This window comes from Psammomys obesus, unplaced genomic scaffold, assembly GCF_907164565.1.
Source record: "Psammomys obesus unplaced genomic scaffold, mPsaObe1.curated_primary_1811, whole genome shotgun sequence".
Taxonomy (NCBI): Eukaryota; Metazoa; Chordata; class Mammalia; order Rodentia; family Muridae; genus Psammomys; species Psammomys obesus.
Genome location: NW_026585644.1, coordinates 23,954,507 through 23,976,707, shown reverse-complemented (window position 1 = coordinate 23,976,707; position 22,201 = coordinate 23,954,507). Strand labels below are relative to the sequence as shown.

The following is a 22,201-nucleotide window of genomic DNA, read 5'->3' as shown; positions in this document are numbered from 1 at the left end:
TCTTTGATTTACTTCGTTTCATTTGGGTCCATTGTGAATGACATATAATGAATGAAATTGGAGTATAATTAAAATAATTTTTTATTAGCTCTTAAAAAATCTGTCTTTAGTTTCTTATCATTAATTTTACATCTCCCCTTTCAACTTAGTGTGAAATTAAACTTGCCCCCAAACGATCTCGTTTGGAGATGAGGTCTGGAGAAGAAGACGAAGGGGAGGAGGATTCTGACTCAGATCATGAAGCATCTGCCAAGGCTCGTTATTTTGGTTACATCAAGCAAGGTCTGTACTTAGTGACAGAGATGGAGAGGTTTGCACCTCCACGGAAACGGCCACGAACGATCACTAAGAACTACCGCCTTGTGAGTCTGCGCTCCACAACTCCAGAGGAGCTCTATCAGAGAAAGGTGAGCAGTGCTGCTGCTTCCCGCTGCTGTTATTGCAGAACTGCTACTAGTTCAGTATTGAAAGAAATTAAGAGAGAGCATGTTGGTTCCTTGACATGTTAGAAATATCAGTTCTGTAAGCTTTTAGAATAATGCCGTCTTTCTAAGTGTGTAATCAAAATCAAAGCAGTAGATAAAGAACTCAAGAGCCTAGGAGATAGCCCAGAGGATAAAGCATGTGGACCAAAGTTCAGATGCTGGTACCCAGCTGAGTGCCTGGTAGGTATATAGCCCACCTGTCACTCCAGTGTTCAGGAGGCAGGGACTGGAATCCCCAAATCAAGCTAGCTAGCCTGAGTACCCTAATCAGTGAGCTCTGAATGCAAGTAGGAGACCTTGCCTCAGCATATAAGGTAGAAAGTAGTTGAAGAAAACATTTATGCAGCTTTGGCCTCCACATGGGCATGCATGCATAGTACACACACACACACACACACACACACACACACACGTAAACAAAACCAAAATAAACAAGAAAACAATTCACTCTGTTCAGTTATCCACTTTGTGCCCTAATGTGTTTAAATTTTTTTTGTTACATTTATTTATTCATTCATTTATTTGTTTGTGTGTGTGTGTGTGTGGTGTGTGTGTGTGTGTGTGTGTGTGTGTGTGTGTGTTCCATGGTACATATTTGAAGGCCAGAGGACAAAGTTCAGGAGTCAGTTCTCTCCTCCCACCATGTGGGTTCCAGTGATTAAACTCACGTTGTCAGGCTTGGCATTAAGCCTTTTTACCCACTGAACTGTCTCGTTGGTCCTAGCCTGAGGTTTTTGCTATCTACTGGGTGCCTTCAGCTGTTCCTCCTATGTGTACTTAAGTACAGATCTCTACTAAGACTACAGATGGTGAGGGAAGCATTCAGCAGCTGGTTTGGAAGCTTGTGTGACCAACACCGCCTCTTAGAGCTGTTAGCTATGCTCTGATGATATTCTAAATGAGCATTGACCTGAGCCAGACTGCAGCCTGCCTCTAGTCTCAGTTTTTGCCACCCTCTGAATATATAAGTGAGAGCCTTTCATCATATTTGTCAAAGCACTGAAGGAATTCCTGATTTACCTGCTTCTCAGAATGTCTGAGTGTCTGGTGATACTCTGCATGTGTATTCATAACTTGTTGCATAGGCCAGTCCTCTCATCAGAACAGCCTCATGTGTAATTCATGTCTGTTTCCTTGACAAAGATTGAAAGTGAAGAGTATGAAGAAGCCTTGTCTTTGGCTCACACCTATGGCCTGGATACCGACCTTGTCTATCAGAGGCAATGGAGGAAGTCAGCTGTCAACATTGCTTCAATTCAGAATTTCTTGGTATGTGTAAATAGCTGTGGTGATGTGATGAAATGTATATTCATGGATTATCTTTTGTGTATAGAGTATTTCACATGGCTAATTTTTGTATAGGTAAAGACATGTTCTCTTTAAGAAACTGTCAAAATCTCTTGTTTCTGCCACAGGATTTTGGTGCTAAATATATTAAATAAACACTCTGATAAACTAGCCATCTCTGATTATTTTCATTATTGTACTTCTCTTCACTCACATTGGTCAGGGCCTACATAAGAACCACTAGCAGTGTTTTGGTGAGGAGATTTGTATTCTAGTAACCAGAGATTAATGATAAAGGGGTACAGAGAACTTGAAGGAATACCTTGAGTCCAAGAAACTGTATTTAGGCAGCAGGCCTGCCCTTCTGCTAGGAGGGAAGGATCATAAAGGATGAATTTGTAATAAAAATTTAATATAGGCCTTTTCCAGTCAGAAGAGAAGACATTGCCAAGAGAGCAAGCAGAATGAACAAATTATGAGTGTGACATGAGGTGACAGCCAAATCTATCTCAGTCATTATTGGGTGTCCTCATGTCCATGGCAGTGCCTGAAGCACAGTAGATGCCCAGTAACTATTTCATGGATAAGTGAGCTCTGGTAAGTCAGCCAGTGGTGAGGAATGGTAGTGAACATTGGGAAACGTGAGTGGAGGGTGTGCTAAAGATTTGAGTTTGGGTGGGTGATGAAAACTTGTGATGACTTGCTTTGTTTTAAGGTAGTGATGACCCGTGGTGGATTGGTGATAGAAGATGTAGGGGAATACTGGAGTAAGAGGAAAGGGGCAGAAGAAAGCCTGCAAGGGCCAAGGGAATCCTACAATGTTCTTGCCATTACATTTTGATGATTTAGACTTACCTTTAGACTTAGGTGTAATGAAATGTAGGGTGTGAGGCAATGGGTCACTGAGAAGGTGTGTTCAGGAAGAGGTCAAGTCAGAAAATTTGGAGATAGAGGGGGCAGTTGAAAGGGAAGCGTTGGCGCTTGTCTTTCCAAAGAACAGCAGCCCATGGCTTGGTATGATTGAGTTAGTGTCACACTGTGCGATACATCTCACAGTCAAATAAAGATATGACCATGGTGTGTGGTTCTGTTTTCAAGTATGATTACTATTTGAAGGAAAAATGTATTTTATCTCTCTGTTTTATATTCTCTATTGTACAATCAAAACATAAACTATAGGTATTTACAAAAAATATTTTCTATACTTCTGGAAAAGAGTACTAGAGCTTTGTGTTTCAGTGTGTTTCATTGGAATTAAAACAAATGCTGTTGGGACTTGTCTCTTAGTATGGACCCAAGGCCGTGCAATTATTCTCCAGCCCTTTTAGCCTTTCATCTCTACTCCTTTGTGACTCCCACTGACCCACAGAGCTTCTATCTAGCAGGGACCCACAGCCACACTGCCATATTAGGACTCAGACTCAGGGTCATGTAGAAGAGGAGGAGGAGGAGGAAAGATTGTAAGGATGAGGAAACCTAAGGAAATACCATTCTTCCAGACACCACAGGGCTGATTGACATGTGAACTCACAGACACTGTGACAGCATGCACACGGCCTGCACACCAGACAGGATCCTAGCACTAAGCATGGGAAGTAGACACAAAGTCCCACCCCTAACCCAGATGCTGTTTGAAACAGATACCTGCTAGGGAAGCGACAATCAGTTTTTTTTTTTTTTTTTTTCCCAGTGGAGTGTCACTGAATATCAGTCATAAATCAGGGCAGGCCCCATAGCCAGGAATAGTTGGCCAACACATAAAGGACTGTATTTTGTTTGTTTTTGTTTTATTTCCCTTTTTGTATGTAGTGTTTAATTTTCTTTTTGTTTGTCCTATTGATTCCACCATTCCCTTTTGAAGAGAAAGAGAGAAAGAACATGAAGTTGGCTCAGTAGGGAGGTGAGAAATATCTGGGAGGAGTTGGGGATGGGGAAAGAATAAGATGAAAGTATATTGTATGAAAATTTAAACAAACAAACCAAACCCAAATGCTTCTGGAATCACACCTCCTGTATCCAGCTGCCATCAACGGTAGTAAAATGAATTAGTGGTTATTAGATAGAATATAAGGAGCTACCTAGGACCAAGTTCTTTAATGGTGCTGCTATTATCTTCCGTCTAGTTATAATTCTAGAAAGTGGTCATCAGGTTTTATAAGGTGGCAATTTTTCTTAAATGCCTCTGTTTATTTCTCTTTGTATGTAGAGTAAAATCAAAAAGCGGTCCTGGGTTCTCCATGAGTGTTTGGAGAGAGTTCCTGAAAATGTGGATGCTGCCAAGGAACTGCTGCAGTATGGCTTGAAAGGCACAGACCTGGAGGCCCTCGTTGCCATAGGGAAGGGCGCAGATGATGGCAGGTAGGGTTTGGATGTTTGCACTTGCTGTAAAGGTGTCATGGAGAAAGCTGAGGCTGGGGCATTGGGCCAGATAGATGTTGAGCACATTGCTGAAAATGTTGCAGTTGACCAGTGTTTCCTTCCCTTTCGGTTAAATATATTTCTAGGTTATGGTTTGATGCTGAGGCATGCCAGGTTCTGCACATGCTTACTAAGTGCTGGGGCTCTATGGCACTGACATGGTTGGCTTTACCCATTAGCCTGTAGGGTCATACCCAGTACTGTAGTTGTAAAGAAAATGTGTCATGCTATATAATGTTTATTAATTTCTTTGACAAGGTTAAACAGCAATACTTTGGGTATATGCCAGTTTGCTCGTAAGCAGTTTGAGTCCTGGGTGGGGTGGGAGACAAGAAATTAAGAAACACAAAACACCAGAGCATACTCCAACACAATATCTTCAGTGTTTACCTGACTTATGAAAGTATCACAGACGTTTAATGCTGTCTAAATGCCAGTTAGTAATATAATGGTATTAAATTGTTTGATAAGTTGTTGCTTACCAGACGTTTGGGACTTTGTTGAGATATAAAGATAGTACATACCTGATAATTAACTAATTTAAAAGAGATTAACATTAACTAATTTAAAAGATAATTAACTAATTTAAAAGAGATTATAAATGATGTGGTATTCATATGTATTAAATGCAAATCAAAACTATAGCAACTTATCATTTAAGTCCAGTTACAATGGCTGTTATCAAAAAGACAATAAATAACAAATGTTAGTAAGGACACAGAGAAAGAGAAACTCTTACACAATTTTAGTGAGACTGTAAATTGGTATAACCATCATGCAGAGTGAAATGTGGGTTCCTCAGGAAATAAAGGGAGAAATACCATGTGATCCAGGGATTCTGTTAATGTGTATTTATAAGAAAGAAATGAAAACATTTTTTGAAGAGATAAATGTATGTCTCTATTGAAAATAGCTAAGACACAGTAGCTAAAACAGAATCAGTTAAGATGTTTATCAACAAGTAAGCAGATAAAGAAAGTGCAGCATATTTACACAGTAGAATAGTAGAATCATTTTTGACTATAAAACCACAAAGTTGGGTGCTATAGAAATGGCTCAGTGGTTAAGAGCACTTGCTGGTATTGCAGAGGACCTGAGTTTGGTTCCCAGCACCTACACTCTGCACTTTACACATTGGTTCCAGGGGAACCAATCTCCTAATGTGTAGGATTGGGTCACATATACAAGTAGATAAATGAATATTTGCTGCTCTGGTAGAGGACCTGGGTTTGGTTCTCAGATCCATATGGTGGCTTACAACTGCCTGTAACTTCAATTCTAGTGGTCCAACACTGTCTTTGACCTCAATGGGTGCCACATGTGCTCAGCATACATGTTGCAGACACTTGTACATACACATAAAATAAAATAAAATATGTAAACCTTGAAAAACAGGTACAAAGGCTTACTATTTTAGCAATATAAATGTGAGTATCAGTCCCATGGCTAAGTGAAGTAACTGATGCCATATGTGGACTTACTTCAAATGTGCAGTCTAAAAACACTGAGCTCTTTTAACCAATGAGCAGAACAGTGGCTACCAGGGCGAAGAAGGGAACAGAAAAGGGGCATGAGAGGTTGTTTGCGAGGTAGAAAATCCCAGCCAGCTTTAAGGAGTCAATGTTGCTGCTCATATTGTACTGTATAATTCAGGAGAAATAAAAAAAGGATGTTCTCTCCACAAATACGGAAATGTGTCACACAATGGAGAAGTACACGGTGTAGAAAGGCACTATGAACAGAAGTGCTCTAAGAAGCCACACCTGCCTTGACAGTTCTGCACACTAACTGCATAGAACTTTCAGTGATTCGATTCTGGAGATAGTGCAGACAGAATAGTGCAGATCAAAAACCAAAATTATCTTGGGCTATCTTTAGTCGTCATAAAAAGCTATGTATCACTTACCTCTGTAGGTGCCGTAGCATTCTTTTACTATTAGGTAAATGTTAGTAATACATTAAATTAATGATTTGCTTCCACCAAAAAAAAAAAAAAAAGGATTATAGACAGAAGTGATTCAAGTCATAAAACCTGTTTTATATTGGGTGAGTATATCCCTGATATAATCCTGTGTGTATCCCTGAGTAGATATCCTTTCCTTGTTTTAAATGTCTGTGATCACTACTTATCCTCTTACTTATCCTATGGATATAGTGAATGAACCGTGCTGTTTGGCAGAATTTTAAGAAGATTTTTTTTCTTTTTGATGGAAATTAACTTAGCTGAATAAATATTCATGATAGGACAAAGAAACTTTTTATTTCGTGAAGAAACAAACAAATAAAAAAAACAACTTAAAAAATCAACTGAGTTCTTTTCTCTGCAGATTTACATTACCGGGTGATGTAGACATTGATAGCATCGCTTATGAGGAGCTTTCCGCACCAGACAAAGAGCCTGCCAAGAGCAAACGGCAGAAAGAGCTTAAGAAGAGACAGGAGCTACTTAAATTAGTGAACTTTTCGAAGTAAGTCATTTATTATTACTCATTGGGAAATAAACTCTCTGGTCCTTTCCGTCTGCTCTTCACTAGTATGAATCGCTAAGTTACTGAACCAACTACACTGTGTCACTTTTTGTTTAGCTTTCATGATTTTACATACAGTGCTAAGAGCTGTAGGCAAACAGAACACTGGTTGTTTCATGCAGTTTTGCCTCAGACAAACAGCATGTGTCAGTAAACAGAAGCATGTCTATAAATGTGAGCCGTTTAGCTGAGTTTTTCCACACAGGTTGACCCTGGAACAAAAGGAACTGTGCCGCTGCAGACTGAAGTTATTAACCTTCTTAGATCGGCTTGCAACATACGAGGTAAGGAATGACATTAGCCCGCCAGTTATGCTCATCCTGTTCTTTCACATGTCGTCACTGCCCTAGTGTCTGACATTTTGGTCTTTGAGATTATTTTTATGGGAAAATTAATTTATTGCCAAGTCAAGTTCTCTATTAGACTGGTTTTGGTAAAAATTGGAAATTGTAAAAGTTCAAAAGTTGTTTTGTTGGACTAGAGAATAAAAAGACTATGTATTTTTATGCACATATGATTTCTAGATTTACAATCCTTTTACTACGTGTACATTTCTAGATAATGGCACAGAGTTAATTCTAGTGTGGAGTTCAATATTTATAAAACAAATATTCTCACCCATTTAATGATTCACCATTTTAATGAGGTTAGTTGATTGATCTTTGATCTTTATTAGAGCCATTCTAGAATTTAATAGCAATATACTTACTTCTTAGTTCTTTGGGAACACAAGCACGTATGTCCCCATGTTGGGCATTTTATTAACAGTGTGTTATACCAGTTTAGGTAGTGTTAAGCATGGAAGAGAAGCTGGGCATCTGGTGACCCATGCTTGTAATGATGGCAATTTTTTTTAGAAGCTGAGGAATTGTCTTGAGTTTGAAAGTAGCCTGGGCTGTTGAGTAATACTTTCTATCTCAGAAGTTAAAAAATAAAAATAAAAAAATAAAAAAGACTAAGTAGAAATTAGTTACCTTTCAGCATCTGTAAATAGTGTGTATGTGTTTCTTTGTTTTGCCTTTTTTTTTTTTTTATCTTAGGTTTCTCAGTGTTTTTTTTCCCCCCCTATCTGGGGAGACTCAGAGTCTCGTTTGTGCTAGGCAAATGTCCTATTGCCGAGCAATGTGCCTATGCTTTCAGGCTTTACAACCAGGTACTAACCTGAAGTTTGGCCTCAGAGATTATTTCCCATTCAGTCCATTGAGCCTCTCTCCTATTGGCCTGTGGCATGGGTAGCCTAAGAATGCTGAAGAGGTTTAATATTTGATTATGCATGTAAACTAAACTCAGAAGACTTGGATTCCCCCAACTCTTGAAATGTTATCAAACAAAACACTAAAAGAAAAAATGGTTCTGGCAAACTGGAGATCACATGTAGAAGAATGAAATTAGATCCCTATCTCCACTCACTAAGCATAAAAAAAAACAAAAATAAAAAATAAAAAGCTGGGTATGGTAGCACATGCTAGGTATCAGGAGACAGAGGCAGATAGATCTCTATGAAGTTCAAAGCTGTCCTGAAATCCAGGGCTACATACTGAGACATTGTCTCAAAAAAAAAAAAAAAACAACAACAACAAAACCGAAGAAGAAGAAGAAGGAGGAGGTGGAAATAAGGGGAGGAGGAAAAGAAGTAGGAAGAGGAGAAGGAGGAGGAGGAAGAAAAGGAAAAAAACGCTAAAATTGAGTTCTTTCTTTAGTTGATAAGAATATAATCTAATATGAGAAAGTGATGATGAGTTTCTGATGAGGTCATTGGCTGCAGTTGCTGTGGTTGTTGGATGGTCATATTCCTTTAAAATATTCTTTTTATTTTAGTTTAGTGACATCTTGAGCTAATATTAAGAATAAGCACAGTGGGAATTACCTATGTCTATACAGTGTGGTTCATTATTTTTATAATTCACTTCCATTTTATTGGCTGATAGTATCTTAGAAAAGATACTTTATTATTCGTTGCCTATTGAATTGCTATTCTTCATATAACAATAGCAAGTTTTTTGTTATTATATTATGATAGTGACCTTTAAAATACTTTTGAGACTACTCTTTTTTGAAAATTAACCTTTTAGAAAAGATGAACTTGGCTATTAAATCTCTGTAATGAGAATATTCGGTTGTCATGTTGTCAGTTACATAGTGGTAGAGGTTGGCTTTGCATTTTCATCATTGGCCAGGGCTAATTTTATTAATTCCATGTGAATGAGATAAAAGTGAATTCATTTACATTTTACCTAGGTGCTTCCTACATGCCAGCTATGATGCCATTACTAGATGTAGGGAGACATATGGGGAGCAGGTTTTATGGAATCCTAAGGATACAGACTTTAAGTGATGGTACCAGTATGAAGAATCAATGAAGCAGAGGAGAGAAACATACTCAGTTCTTCCTGGAGATGCCCAAGGGGCCTCTATAAGGAAGTAACCATCAACTAATTCTTAAAAAGCCAAGGCAGATTTATAAGAGACAGTAGGGTAGAATTCAGAGTTTTGCCTTCTTTGTTTTCTTAACTCCAGAGCTCAGCAGGACTCATTGAAGATCTTGTAAATACTTGTTGAAAGGGCCTGTGGTACACAGAGTTTCTTCAAAAATACCCTCACAGCCTATCAGCCATGTACTTAGTTCTGATAATTTGATTATTTTATGGCTTTCCTTTGAGGCTATCACCGCTATGCTTATTTTGTGGATTTGAAAGCCAAGACTTAGAGGTAAGCATCTTGTCCAGATAAGTAGGAAGCATAAGCAGATCCCACTGATTGGGAGCTAATGTTGAGAATGGGAGTACTAGATACAGGCCTAGGGCCTGAACAAAGGTGGCATGTTCTTGAGAATGTGTAATTACTTGGAGTTTTTATAGCAAAGGGTGGAAGAGACATTGTTAATATGTTTGTGGGAGCCAGTCAGTAGAGGGATGGGGAGAAATTTATTGAACAAAAGTGTCTTATTTAACACCATGATGAAAAGGCAAGTTGGGGAGGATAGGGTTTATTTGGCTTACACTTAACACATCACTGTTCATCACTGAAGGAAGTCAGGACAGGAAGTCAAATAGGGCAGTATCCTGGAGACAGGATCTGATGCAGAGGCCATGGAGGGGTGCTGCTTATTGGCTTGCTTCCCATGGTTGCTCAGCCTCCTTTCTTACAGAACCCAGGACCACTAGCCCAGTGACGGAACCACCCACAATGGGCTGCCACCAAGTCCTTATCAATCACTAATTAAGAAAATGCCTTACAGCCAGATCTTATGGAGGCATTTTCTCAGTTAAAGTTCCCTCCTTTCAGCTAACTCTAGTTTGTGTCAAGTTGACACACAAAACCAGTTAGTACAGGATGAAAAAGGCATACTTTGATGATGATAGAAGAGTTGAAATGGGGCCTAGAGCATTGGCCATCACTGAAGGAAGGAGAACATATTAGTGCGGATGTAGGCAGACTTGCAGTTTTGGTGGGCTGGAAACTGAGTTTTCATCAAATAGTGCCAGTTTAAAAAATGAATGTTTTTAGGAAAGAGTAGTGGCTGAGGAAGATGTTGGAGGTTTAGAAAACCTAAATGTTTTTAAAATTATTTAAAAAATGTTTATAATTGACTAGGAAAGAAAAGCTCATGTGAGCAGAGCAGTTTCATTTTAAGCTTCTAAGAAGTATTTTTTTAATTAATTTTTTTTATTAATTACAGTTTATTCACTTTGTATCCCAGCTGTAGTCCCCTTCCTTGTCCCTTCCCACTTCCACCCTCTCTTCCTCTTCTCCCATGTCCCTCCCCCAGGCAACTGATAGGGGAGGTCCTCCTCCCCTTCCATCTGACCCTAATCTATCAGGTCTCATCAAGACTCCCTGCATTGTCTTCCTCTGTGACCTGGTAAGGCTGTTTCCTCCTCAGGGGGAGGTGATCAAAGAGCCAGCCACAGAAAGACACTATCCAAATCCATAAAATCTGAAATGAAAAGGGGGACATAACGACAGACACTGAGGAAATCCAAACAATCATTAGATCATACTTCAAAAGCCACAAAATTTGAAAATCTAAATGAAATGGTCAATTTTCTTAATCGATTCCACTTACCAAACTGAATCAAGACCCGGTAAATAAATTAAATCATCCTATATCCTCGAAGGAAATAGAAGCTGTCATCAAAAGTCTTCCATCCAAAAAAGCCCAGGGCCAGATGGTTTCAGCACAGAATTCTACCAGACCTTCAAAGAAGAGCTAACTCCAATTCTCTTCAAACTATTCCACAAAATAGAAACAGAAGGAACATTACCAAACTCATTCTATGAAGCCACAGGCACCTGATACCTAAACCTCACAAAGACCTAACAAAGAAAGAGAATTTCAGGCCAGTCTGCGTTATGAACATTGATGCGAAAATACTCAACAAAATATTTGCAAACCAAATACAAGAACACATCAAAGATATCATCCACTATGCAAGGGTGGTTCAGTATACTGAAATCCATCAATGTGATCCATCATATTAACAAACTGAAAGAAAAAAACCCACATGATAATCTCCTTAGATGCTGAAAAAGTATCTGATAAAATCCAACATTTGTTAATGTAGGAATTATTTTAGCCTTTCATTATCAGGAATTCAAACTTGAAGAGATGTGTGGAGGATAGTATGACCAACCCAGAGGTTTTCTTCCACAAGCTCAATTTTCAATGTGTCAGTCTTAAAGCTCTCAGTTACTTCCCACATCTGCCTTTTCTTTCACTTAAACATTTTCATGAAAATCCCAGAAATCTTGCATTTTTTACCCATGTGTCTATATCTCTAATTAAAATGAACTTTAAAAAAATAACAATGGCATTACTATTTTAAAAAAATTAATAACAAATTTCTCATCATCTGATACTTCATGTTTATAGGTCTCTAGTGTTGTTGAAATGACTTAAAAGATACACTTGGTTCATTTCTTACTAGGTTGTAAGCTTATTGGAGCCAGGGAAGTGTATTGTTTGCTGCAGCTCCAGTATTTCTCACAATGCCCCTAGGACATGGTGGATACCACGCCCATTTTTGTTTCCTGCGTGAATGAAAGATTTGCTTGCATTTTACATCACTCAGTGCAACAGCAATAAAATTCGTGTCACATTTTCATGTAGGGATGGCAGGTACCCATAAGAGTAGCCATGCTAACTGTTGCTTATTTGTTCAGGTGGTTGTATGTTGTCCTACAGAAAGCAATTTAATTTTCACTATTTCATTTATTTATAGCTCTAAAATGTTAATAACAGTTATAACAAATATAGCCCCTAAAAAGATAAAGTACTATAGTCAACAGTTGATAGTTGAAATAAATTAATTTGGACTTTATTTATTTTGTCAAGTAGAGGTATAAAGGATTTTAATATTTTCTTGTCACCGTATTTGGAAGCCTATTTATTGTCTCTCTTTCCCTCAGGAAATCCTAGGGGCACCTCATGCATCTGAACAGAGATATGATGCTGAATTTTTTAAGAAGTTCAGAAGTCAGAATATTGTTCTCTCAGCAAGAACGTATGCTCGGGTAATTGCTTTTTGTAAATAGAATAATTATGCTTATTTATACAAAATCTTTGAGCTGTGTAGTTAATGTTAGTGCATGCGTACACTATTACACTGTTTTTTGTTGTAATATTAACAACTGTATAGGAAATGGAATTATATTTAAAAATATCACCATTAGAATTTTAAAGTAAATAATTTTATAGTGTTAGGTTGAGAAACATAAAAACAAAAACAAAAGGGAATTTTAAATAAGTTTTATTTTAAGTTTTAAATGTCATAAAAATCAGATCTTTATTTCTAAAGCTCATAGTAGATGCTTTTGCCTTGCATTTTATACAGGAAAGTAATGTACAAGCCCTGGAAATCCTGCTGACATACCATGGCTCTGATCTGCTTGCTCATCGCCTCGCCATCCTCTCCAACTTCCCAGAAACCACTTCTCCACATGAATATGCTGTTTTGTTGCCTGAGGCTTGGTATGCTACTCTGTTTTATTGACTATGATTTTTGTGTATGTGTATGTGTGTTTAATGATAGACACCTTATATTTAAAAAAATAATATTTTAAAACAGTTAAAAATGAGAAAAAATATACTTATGAAAATAGGATCATCTTCACATGGACTTGTTTTTTGCCTAAAAACAATGCGTAACTAAGTAGTGTCTTCTCTGAGACCTTGCCTGAGTGCAGAGCCTGTGTTGCCATGCTTCTCCTTCTTGGGCTCTTGGGCTGGTGTCTTCTGGTCAGAATAGAACCTCTGTGGTATTAGGCTTCCCGTGCTAATCTTTATGCTTTGTCTTGCGGCCAGTGTGGGTCATTTGTAGGTCAGACAATGGGTACTCTATTAATCAGGGATTTTATTTGAGCAAATTAGATCTGTGCTATTCTTTTCCAGAAACTGTCTAAGGAAAGTTGTAAGGGTTCCAAGTACCCAGCACAGTGTGCTTACCAGTTCTGGCAGTCTGGCCCTTGCTTGTAGCATCTTTTTGTCTGTCTATTTAGCCTGGGGGCTCGTCTGCTTCTCCCAGTGGGTGGGGTCACTGAAAGGACTCAGGTGCTGAAGTGACTGTGACTACTCATGAGAGCCCCTGTCCCTGAGATCACAGCACCTAGGCACAGAACTTATGGCTGGAGTCGGCTCTGCAGTGGCCAATCTGCGATGGTCCTGATTAGCCAGTATTTTTTCAAAGAATTATTTTTCATTTCAATTATGTGTGTGTTTCTATTTGGGGGTTTGACTTGTGAATGTCTGTGGAGCCCAGATGTATCTGATCTCCTGGAGCTGGAATTACAGGTGGTTATGTGCCTCCTGTCATAACCTTCTCGGTGCTGGGAGCTAAACCAAGGTCCTGTGTAAAAGCAGTGAGCACTCTATACTACTCTACTCCCTGATTTGCCAGTTTTGATTGATCCAAATTTTATCATTTTTGTGGCTGGGAAGCATCCTATTTTGTATTTTATTTTGTCACTCTTAAATTTTCAAGTATATTTGACATTGATGAAAGGTGACCAAGTAGTGTAAAGCTTTGAAATTACATTTTTCCTATTCTATGTCATTTTTGCAAAAATAATTACATTTTGTGTTCTGATGATTGGCTGTTTTAAATCCCCAAAGTGACATTTTTAAAGAGTCTTTGTTAGGATCTATGTTTGCTTAATAGAGACACTCATCACATAAATGAGTCTTTTACTTTTCATGATTGTGAGTCTGTATAGCACATTTAAGAAAGAATTTTCTTTATTTTAATCTGTTTTTAAAACCACCCTTTCTTCCTGTAAATCTTTTCAGAATGATGACTGTAACGTGATAACAAGGTAATTGACTTAGTTGTCTGTGGAAGTAATGCAGCTAAGGGTGAGAGTGCTGGCTCTCGGCTGCCTGGAACTCAGGTCCTGGGTTTAGTTTCTCAGCTGTGCTTCCTTCTCTCCTGTAAATGGTGTGACTAAAGCACTTAGTTCTTCCTGTTGTATGAATGAAGGAAAGGATGACAGTGCTATCTCAGTTGACATTTTTATTGCTGTGAGAAAACACCATGAACAAAAGCAACCTGGAGAGAAAACAGTTATTTAATCTTACAGTTTGTAGTTCACCATGCAGGGAAGTCATGGTAGGAGCTCTAGGCAGGAACCTAGAGGCAGAAAATGCAACAGAAGCCATGAGGAACTCTGCTTGCTGGTTTGCTCTGATGGCTTGCTCAGCCTAGTTTCTTCCACACTGAAGGACCACTTGTCCATGTATGGCAGTGCTTCAGTGGGCTGAGCCCTTGTATATCAGTTATCAACCAAGAAAATGCCCAACCAGCTTGCCTACAGCACAGTCTGATGGGAGTTTTTTCAAATGAGCTTTTGTCTTTTCAGATGACTCCAGCTTATATCAAACTGATAAAACTAACCAACACACATGCATCAAGAAGCCACTGAGATCAGTGCCCAAGTGCCTGCTAGCAGTTATTATCAAAGTTCTCTGCCAAAGTTTGGTCTTATGTACTTCCAAGATACCGTATAATACTTACTGGCTTAGACTTCTTGTTAAATTAAGTTTGTAATTTTAGAAACATTGGAAGGAAAGTAGAGAATTCCTGTGTTCTCTTAGTCTAGATTTCCATCTCATTCATACATATGGAGCATATTTTTCAGAATAAGAAATCATTGAGTTATCACTTCTGCTGTATTGTGACACATGCATTATTAAAAATCTTCACATTGTACAGATCATTCAGAGAAACTGTAGAAACTGCAGGGCATGTTAGAGAAATGAGGTTGCTGGCATTTGGAACACTGATGGAAAGTAAACAGCTACTCAGACTTACAGAGAGGTTTGATATGTGTGAACTGGTAAATGTGTAGTATTAAAGCATGGCACTTATAGGAACTAAGAAAGAGCTTCTGATCAGAAGCCAGAATCAGGACACTTGCAAATTCTAAGTTCTAGTGATATGGAAGAAGGAGGGTTGCATAACTCTGATGGAAACTTGAAATTCCAGGAACAGTAGGAATAGCATCTAATGTACTTGCTGGATGAAGAGAACACATATATGTGGGAACCAGTGTGTCTGTCTGGTCGGCTGAGTGCTGTTTTGCATTCATGTGTCCCAAGGATAACTGTAAATATAACTCAACGTAAAATTGCAAACTTAGGCTTAAGATGCTGTGAGCTTCTTTTGGTAGCGAGGCATAAATTAAAAGTTCAAAGTGTGGACATTGTAGATAGGTGTCGATGACATTTTGTCTCACTGTCAAAGGCTGGGCATGCTTGAAGCATCCCTCAGAGAAAATTGTGCACCAGGGTCATGAAATAGGCATCTGTAAGTTGTTTGCTAGTGTATCAATTTATAGGGATATGTTTACCTTTCAAACCTTCAGAGACAACTCAGGGTACAATACAATGAGGTAATTACAGCTTTATTTATCTAGTGCTTACTAATACCCCTTTGTGTTGTAAGAGCCTAGTCAAGATTACTACATTGCACACAGACCTCATTGAATTAAAAAAAATTGTTATTATTTTGGCAATTTATGTGTATAAGTGTTTTGTCTGCATGTATGATATATATATAATATATATAATACATACTAATATATATTATGTAATATATTATACAATACATAATACATATAATATATTATATGTTATTAATATATAATATATCAATATATTATTGTATATTATATATTATTAATATATAATTATATATATATATATTATATGTGTGTGTGTGTACCACTGGCATGCCTGGCGCCCCTGGAGGTCAGAAGAAAGCAATGTAATGGAACTGGAGTAGCAGATAGTTGTGAGCTGTCAGGTGGGTAGTGGGAATTGAACCCAGGTCTGCTGCAAGGGCAGCAAGTTCTTTTAACTACTGAGTCATCTATCTCTCCAGTCTCTTTCCTGTACTTTAATACATGGAAGTAAGCTGTGTGTTTACTATTTGTCAGCTGTGTACTAGTTAATAAAAATATTCTTTATGGTACATTTCTGAGTAATTATAAGAACATACCTAATATTTATTTTGTTTTACTATTGCAAAGTATCTATAGTGTAAGCATTGATATTTTGTTAATGGAATAGGATATCTGCAACACTTTCTTCTTATGACTTAGGAAATGTTATTGTGGCAGCCTTGCAGTGTGTGTGTCTGTAACTATTTAATTTAGTGAGATCACTTGGCAGTGAAGGCTTGACCAGGAAAAGTATGCTGTGTCATACAGAAGGACTGTGAATGGTCACTGCATTGCAGATGTTCCCTTTTTCTTTCCTGGTTTTGTGCTGATTAATGATTGAGCCCCACATTTTTGGTTACTATATTTGTTTAGTTCCTCAATAATTTACATATCATATCATCAAGGCTAAGTGTAAAGATGACTAATGAGCAATTTTAGAACAAACTGATTATGTCAAATTGATTTACCTTATATTTTAAATCATTAATATAATTTTTGGTGGAGAGAGTTGAGACAGAGTCTTGCTTTATAGACGAGGCTGGCCTTGAATTCACTGTGTAGCTCAGGCTACACTCAGACTTGTGTTCCTCCTGCCTCAGCCTTCTGAGTACTGGGATTACAGGCATGCACAACTTTGCCTGACTCCAGACCATTCATACAACTTTATTAATACTAACCTGTAGTTCTCTGAAATGCAACACTTGGAACATTTTCAATGAAGTCACCATTGACTTCAAGTAGTTTTCATTTCAGAAGGTAAAGCACTATTGCTCTTATTTTCCTTTAGTAGCAACAAGAGATCTTTTCCAAAATTGGTTTCTATGGATGTGATTTTAGAGTTTTTTTAAGTATTCTGGGATGTTGTTTGCTATAAAGAATATATTAATCATGTCTTGTAAAGCAGATGTTGATATTTTTCTTTTAGTTTTAATTGTTTGTTGAAATTTATAACTGGTCATGAGTATATGTGAGACTTATTTAAAAATCAAGATACTTCTAAATTATTTTATTTCATTTCCTTTGAAAAGCCAGTTTAAAGAAGACATGAGTCACTACCTCTGTCTTTTTGCTAAGAGGAAGTGAAGAAGACAAGAGTCACATGATTTTGTGTTTTTCAGTAGAAATTTTAGCTTGTGTTTGTGTTTCACAAATAGGCATTATATTAGCTTGGGTAGGTAGATAGAACACATATAAATACAATATGTTCTCCTTCTCCACATAGATTAGAGTCTAGCAAGTAACGGCAGTGAGATAGTTAATGATATGACTACCTAATAATCTACAGAAGATGAGAGTATGGTGTGAACCCAGTGGCTCTGTAGTAAAGGCCCTTGTTACCAGGCCTGGTGACCAACGTGGTAGGAGGAAGGAACTGATTCCCGCATGTTGTCCTTGACCACTGTGCTTAAGCCATGGCATTGTATGCCCAAATACATACATGTACATATATAAACAATAAAATGTAATAAAAATTTCAACAGTTGTTTCATACAGGGAATACAGATAGGTTTAGATGTAGGAGAGATTGTTTTCCATTGTAATGGAGGATCAGGAAAAGCCTTCTTGGGGAAGGCAAGGTTTGGATCTAAGTGTTGAAAATCTGGTGTGTGATTCTGGAAAGTCTGAGTAGAAAAGAGATAGGTGGAATAAATATTTAATCTGAGGCTGTTCATGTATTCAACAATATTATATTACTTATTCACAAGGTGCTAATGATGTGGCCAGTTAATTCCTTAGTTGAGAATGAATCAGCAACCAGGCATGTTGGCTCATGTTTGTAATCTTAGCTCTTAGTAGCCAGATGAATGAGAAGTACATACAGGAATTTGAGGATAGCCTGGATTAAAATGAGGAAAAACATTTAATTTCCAACAAAGAAATATGAAATCTCAGTTTACTTCTGTTTTATGTAGCCTAGTCCTTACATTAGCAATGCTTTTGTCCTGTAATTTTCAGAAGTTCATTGTGTGTTCTATCCTCACCATGTTTTTATTGTTGGAATAAAATATTGCCTGTGGTAGGATCCCATTAAATTTTTTTTTTTTTGAGAATCAAAAAAAAAAAAAAACCAAAAAAAAACCCCGTATACTCTTTCCTTTAAAAAAATGAAATGTTGATCAGTTACCTCCTAATTTAGCTCTACCTTGTGTAGATTTTCCCAGAGTTGCTGTGCGCAGAGAGAGAAGTAGCTGTATATTGGGCTTGTCTTAAGTAGTAGCCTCTGAGGCAACAGTCAGAAGAGGAGCACTCTTCTTTTTATTTGTTTGTTTTTGTTTTTTTTTTGAGACAAGGTTTCTCTGTGTAGCCTTCACTGTCCTGGATTTGCTTTGTAGATCCAGCTGGCCTTGAACTCACAGAGAGCCACCTGCCTCTGCTTCCCTGAATACTGGGATTATAGGCTGGCACCATCGAGATGGGCTTGAGGAGCACTCATGGACTGCGCTTACTGTTTCTGAATCTAAGAAGTCATGCTTGGATCAGGGTGAGCGTCCTTTTCCCTTACCTGTCTGGCCTTGGGTCTGGCTGGAGTGGCAGTTGGCTTGCACATCTCTTGTTATAGGATTACTTGAGATGTTAGCTGGATTTATTCTTGTTTTCCCATTATTTAAAGGAAAAATTGTTTTGGGGCAATATCTCTGGTTAAGAAGACAGAAACAAATATTTCAAAGTAGAAGTTGCAGCATTAGCATCATGTGCTGCTGATCCTTGTTGTCTGGGATCCTGTTAGTTACTTAAAAAATTAGGGTGTAATGACTAATTTATTTTCTCTTATTCATACATTTCAAGATTGAGGTTAGAGCATTTGTGTGCAGTTTTATATTCTTATTTTGCTCATATAATTTTTACAGCATAATCTTGAAATAAGCAGAAAAGGAATTATCACTAAATATTTCAGGGGAATTCATAACCCAGTTTCAAAAATTGGAATTAACAATTAATTATATTTGCATTACTTTCTATAGTGGATGTAACTATTGCCAAATAGTTGTAATGTGACTTAGTTTAAAGCTACTTTATTCATAGCTATGGTTGTTTGTGAAAGTACCTCCCAACTTCCTTGTTTATTTTTAAGCTGATGTTTTCCCCTAAAAAGATGGAGTTAATAGACTCAGTGTTATTGATTGCAACAAAATTAGACTTTTCATGGAGATAAGAGTTTTCTTTCATTATTCATTTTCTTATAAATTGGAGTGACCTTAGCAATGGTTGTAGAACACTCAAACCTTAGAGTATTCCATATTTTGAATGGCTGAATTGCCTCAGGAAAATGGTTCCTATAATTCTTTTTGTTCACACAGTGTCTTTGCTAGTCAAGATTTCATTAATATGTAAATATTTGTCAGTAACAGCAGTTTGTCTTTATTCTACTATATTTAATTAACATATAAATAACCCTGGGAGACACTTTCTTCAGTTTTTGATATAGGCAAGTCTGTTTAAGTAGTGCATTTGTAATAAGAAAAATGCTATCAGGAATCAAATTCATATTTGTTATTAAAACATGCATTAAGCTGTTTTGATTCAGTTTGTATTAATTTCATTTAATCCTAAAATTTTGGATACTGTGCATGAAAACGGTGGAAAAAGCCCATAGCATATATAGAGTGGGCTTATGAGCTGCTGATCAATGTGGAGAGATGGTGGTGCGCTGTATTACAAATTGCAGACCTTTCTTGTTCAGACTTTAGTGGGGTTGATCCTGCTTACCCTGGTTATTCTTGGAAACTCCATTTCCAGGGACTTCTGTGCTGCTCAGGGGATGGTGACAGTGCTCACAATAAGGCGGTTGCTCCCAGTGAGGCTGAGGTGCTCATCGTGAGGCACACAGTGAGCCCGGGGAGCATACAGTTAGGCAGTTCCTCGCAGAGAGGTTAAAGAGCTCACAGCGAGCCTGGGGAGGACACATTGAGCCTGGGGAGGACACAGTGAGCCTGGGGAGGATACATTGAGACTCAGGTGCTCACAGTGAAGGTTCGGTGCTCCCAGTGTGGCAGTTGCTCCTGTGAGGCCGAGGTACTCCCAGTGAGGCTGAGGAACTCACAGTGAAGCAGTTGCACACAGTGAGACTAAAGAGGTCACAGTGAGGCACTTGCTCACAGTGAGGCTGAGGAACCTTTTTTTTTTTTTTTTTTTTTTGTAAGTAGGGCCAGTTCTTCATTTTGCTTGAGGTGGTAATGGTGGAAGATACCAGTTTATTCTAGTGATACCTTTACCAATTTGTTGTTCCTTGTTTTGTTGACATTAATCATCTTATATAGAATGCTCTTAATTATATAACTGACTATTTTGGGAAGTTCTGTAGTGGAAATCCAATTGGACTTTGTGCCTTTTCCTTAAACTGTAATAATTTTTTTTTTTTCAAACTAGTATTCTGCAATATTCAAATCATTTCAAAATTAAAACCTCATTTTAAAACATGGTTTTAAGCACTGGGCAGGACCAGGCCTTTTTGGAAATTATCACAGTGGTGTTAAATCTTATCATACAGTAGACCTTGTAATGTTAACCAAAAATCATATATGTTTTATATTTACTACTTAGGAACAACCTTCTTGCTGGTGTGAAAAATAAACAGTATGTTTTTAATGGTTAGAACTGAGCATTTACTGTGTGTTGGGAGCCATTTAAGAGCTTTATATGTAATTTATATGTAATTTAATCTTCTGCAAGTCCAAACTTGGAATTATGCCTTTGGGCAGGTCTTTTTCTGTCTTGGTGCTATGTGTGGTAGGTAACTGGCTTTGTGTTGGGTTTCCCACTGAGTGTATGATCAACTTGACTTGTTTAGTGATGGTAACCCCAAGGTAGTTATATGTGGGCCCAAATTACCAATATTTTGGAGGCTTTATTTACTAGAACACTTTCTTTTTTGCTAAATAATAAAAATAAGTAGACTCTACATCTTAAAACCTTTGCACAAGAGGTAGCAATTAGTAGCAGTACACTGTCTACCCAGCCTTTGTTTCCAAGGCATATACTGTGGACAAAAGAACTTTTGGAAGTCTGTTCTTCATCCAGTTTGCTCAAAATAAAACATTTATATTTAGTGCAAGAAGTATTTGGTGAAAGGGTTGTTGAGTACAATAGAACTTATTATATTCATTCCTTCCCTGCTGACGGATAAATGCTACCTTCAAATGAAACCAGCATAGTTAATTATTCAGAAAAAACATATGAACAAGGCTTTAATACAAAGAATCCTAAAGTCAAACAAAAGCTGCCATTGCTTTCTAAAGAGAAAATTTTAGTTTACTAGTTGTATTTTTTTTTTTTTTTTTTAAGTAGGGATGAGTCATTTAGATTTTGGACTTCAAATGGATTGTGAAAAGAATAAGATGAAACAGAAGGCATATGTACATGCAGCTTTGTGTTTCTAGAGCTTGGCTTAAAGGCTTCATGATTAGCTGAGCTTTCTATAGTTCTGGGTAGCAGCAGAAGGATTTCTAGTGGTTTGTGAACAGTAATTTTATATAACTTGTTGGCGGGTGACTTACATGGTTAGTATTTTAGAGGAAAGGTTTTTCTCTAACTTTCCTTAAATTTCATCATGTTTATCTTGTGCATGAGTAAGTTGTTTTGAGTTGTGAAGAATGGCTGGAGTGTTGCTTTCCTCATCACTGTGACAGAAGATTGACTAGAAATACTGTACAGAGGAAGATTTGTTCTGGCTTCTGAGAGGATACAGTCCATTATAGTGAGAAGGGAGAAATGTGCAGTATCTAGTCTTATCATTGAGGAAGAAGAAAGCAAGGAGTAGAGGGGAGACAGAGACACACAGAAAAAGACAGAGATGGACCACCCACTTTTTTTTTCCAGCAGTCCCTACCTCCAAAAGGATTCTGTGTTTTCCATAAGCAGCTGCCATCAGCTGGACCCCAAATGTACCAATGCATGAGCCTATGTGGGCTTTTACATCTGAACTATAGCAGCGAGTTTTAGAGATGAATCTATTCTTGTCCTTCCCTCCCCATGTGACATATAGTGAAATGCCCACCTGTCTTTAAAGTCACTACAAATACTCCAAGCACTTGTGTCTGCAAGCAT

At 37.7% G+C, this 22,201-nt stretch overlaps 1 protein-coding gene across 3 annotated transcripts in view; it reads left to right on the top strand.

Moving 5' to 3' along the window:
- Nbas (NBAS subunit of NRZ tethering complex) overlaps nt 1–22,201 on the top strand; it is a 299,994-nt gene that overhangs the window by 63,325 nt on the left and 214,468 nt on the right. For all 3 annotated transcript variants that reach the window (XM_055625644.1, XM_055625653.1, XM_055625635.1), the window contains exons 15-21: nt 150–407; nt 1,629–1,754; nt 3,979–4,130; nt 6,518–6,658; nt 6,924–7,002; nt 12,128–12,232; nt 12,553–12,689. In XM_055625644.1, the coding sequence (XP_055481619.1) occupies nt 150–407; nt 1,629–1,754; nt 3,979–4,130; nt 6,518–6,658; nt 6,924–7,002; nt 12,128–12,232; nt 12,553–12,689 (998 nt within the window). The remainder of the gene's footprint in view (nt 1–149; nt 408–1,628; nt 1,755–3,978; nt 4,131–6,517; nt 6,659–6,923; nt 7,003–12,127; nt 12,233–12,552; nt 12,690–22,201) is intronic.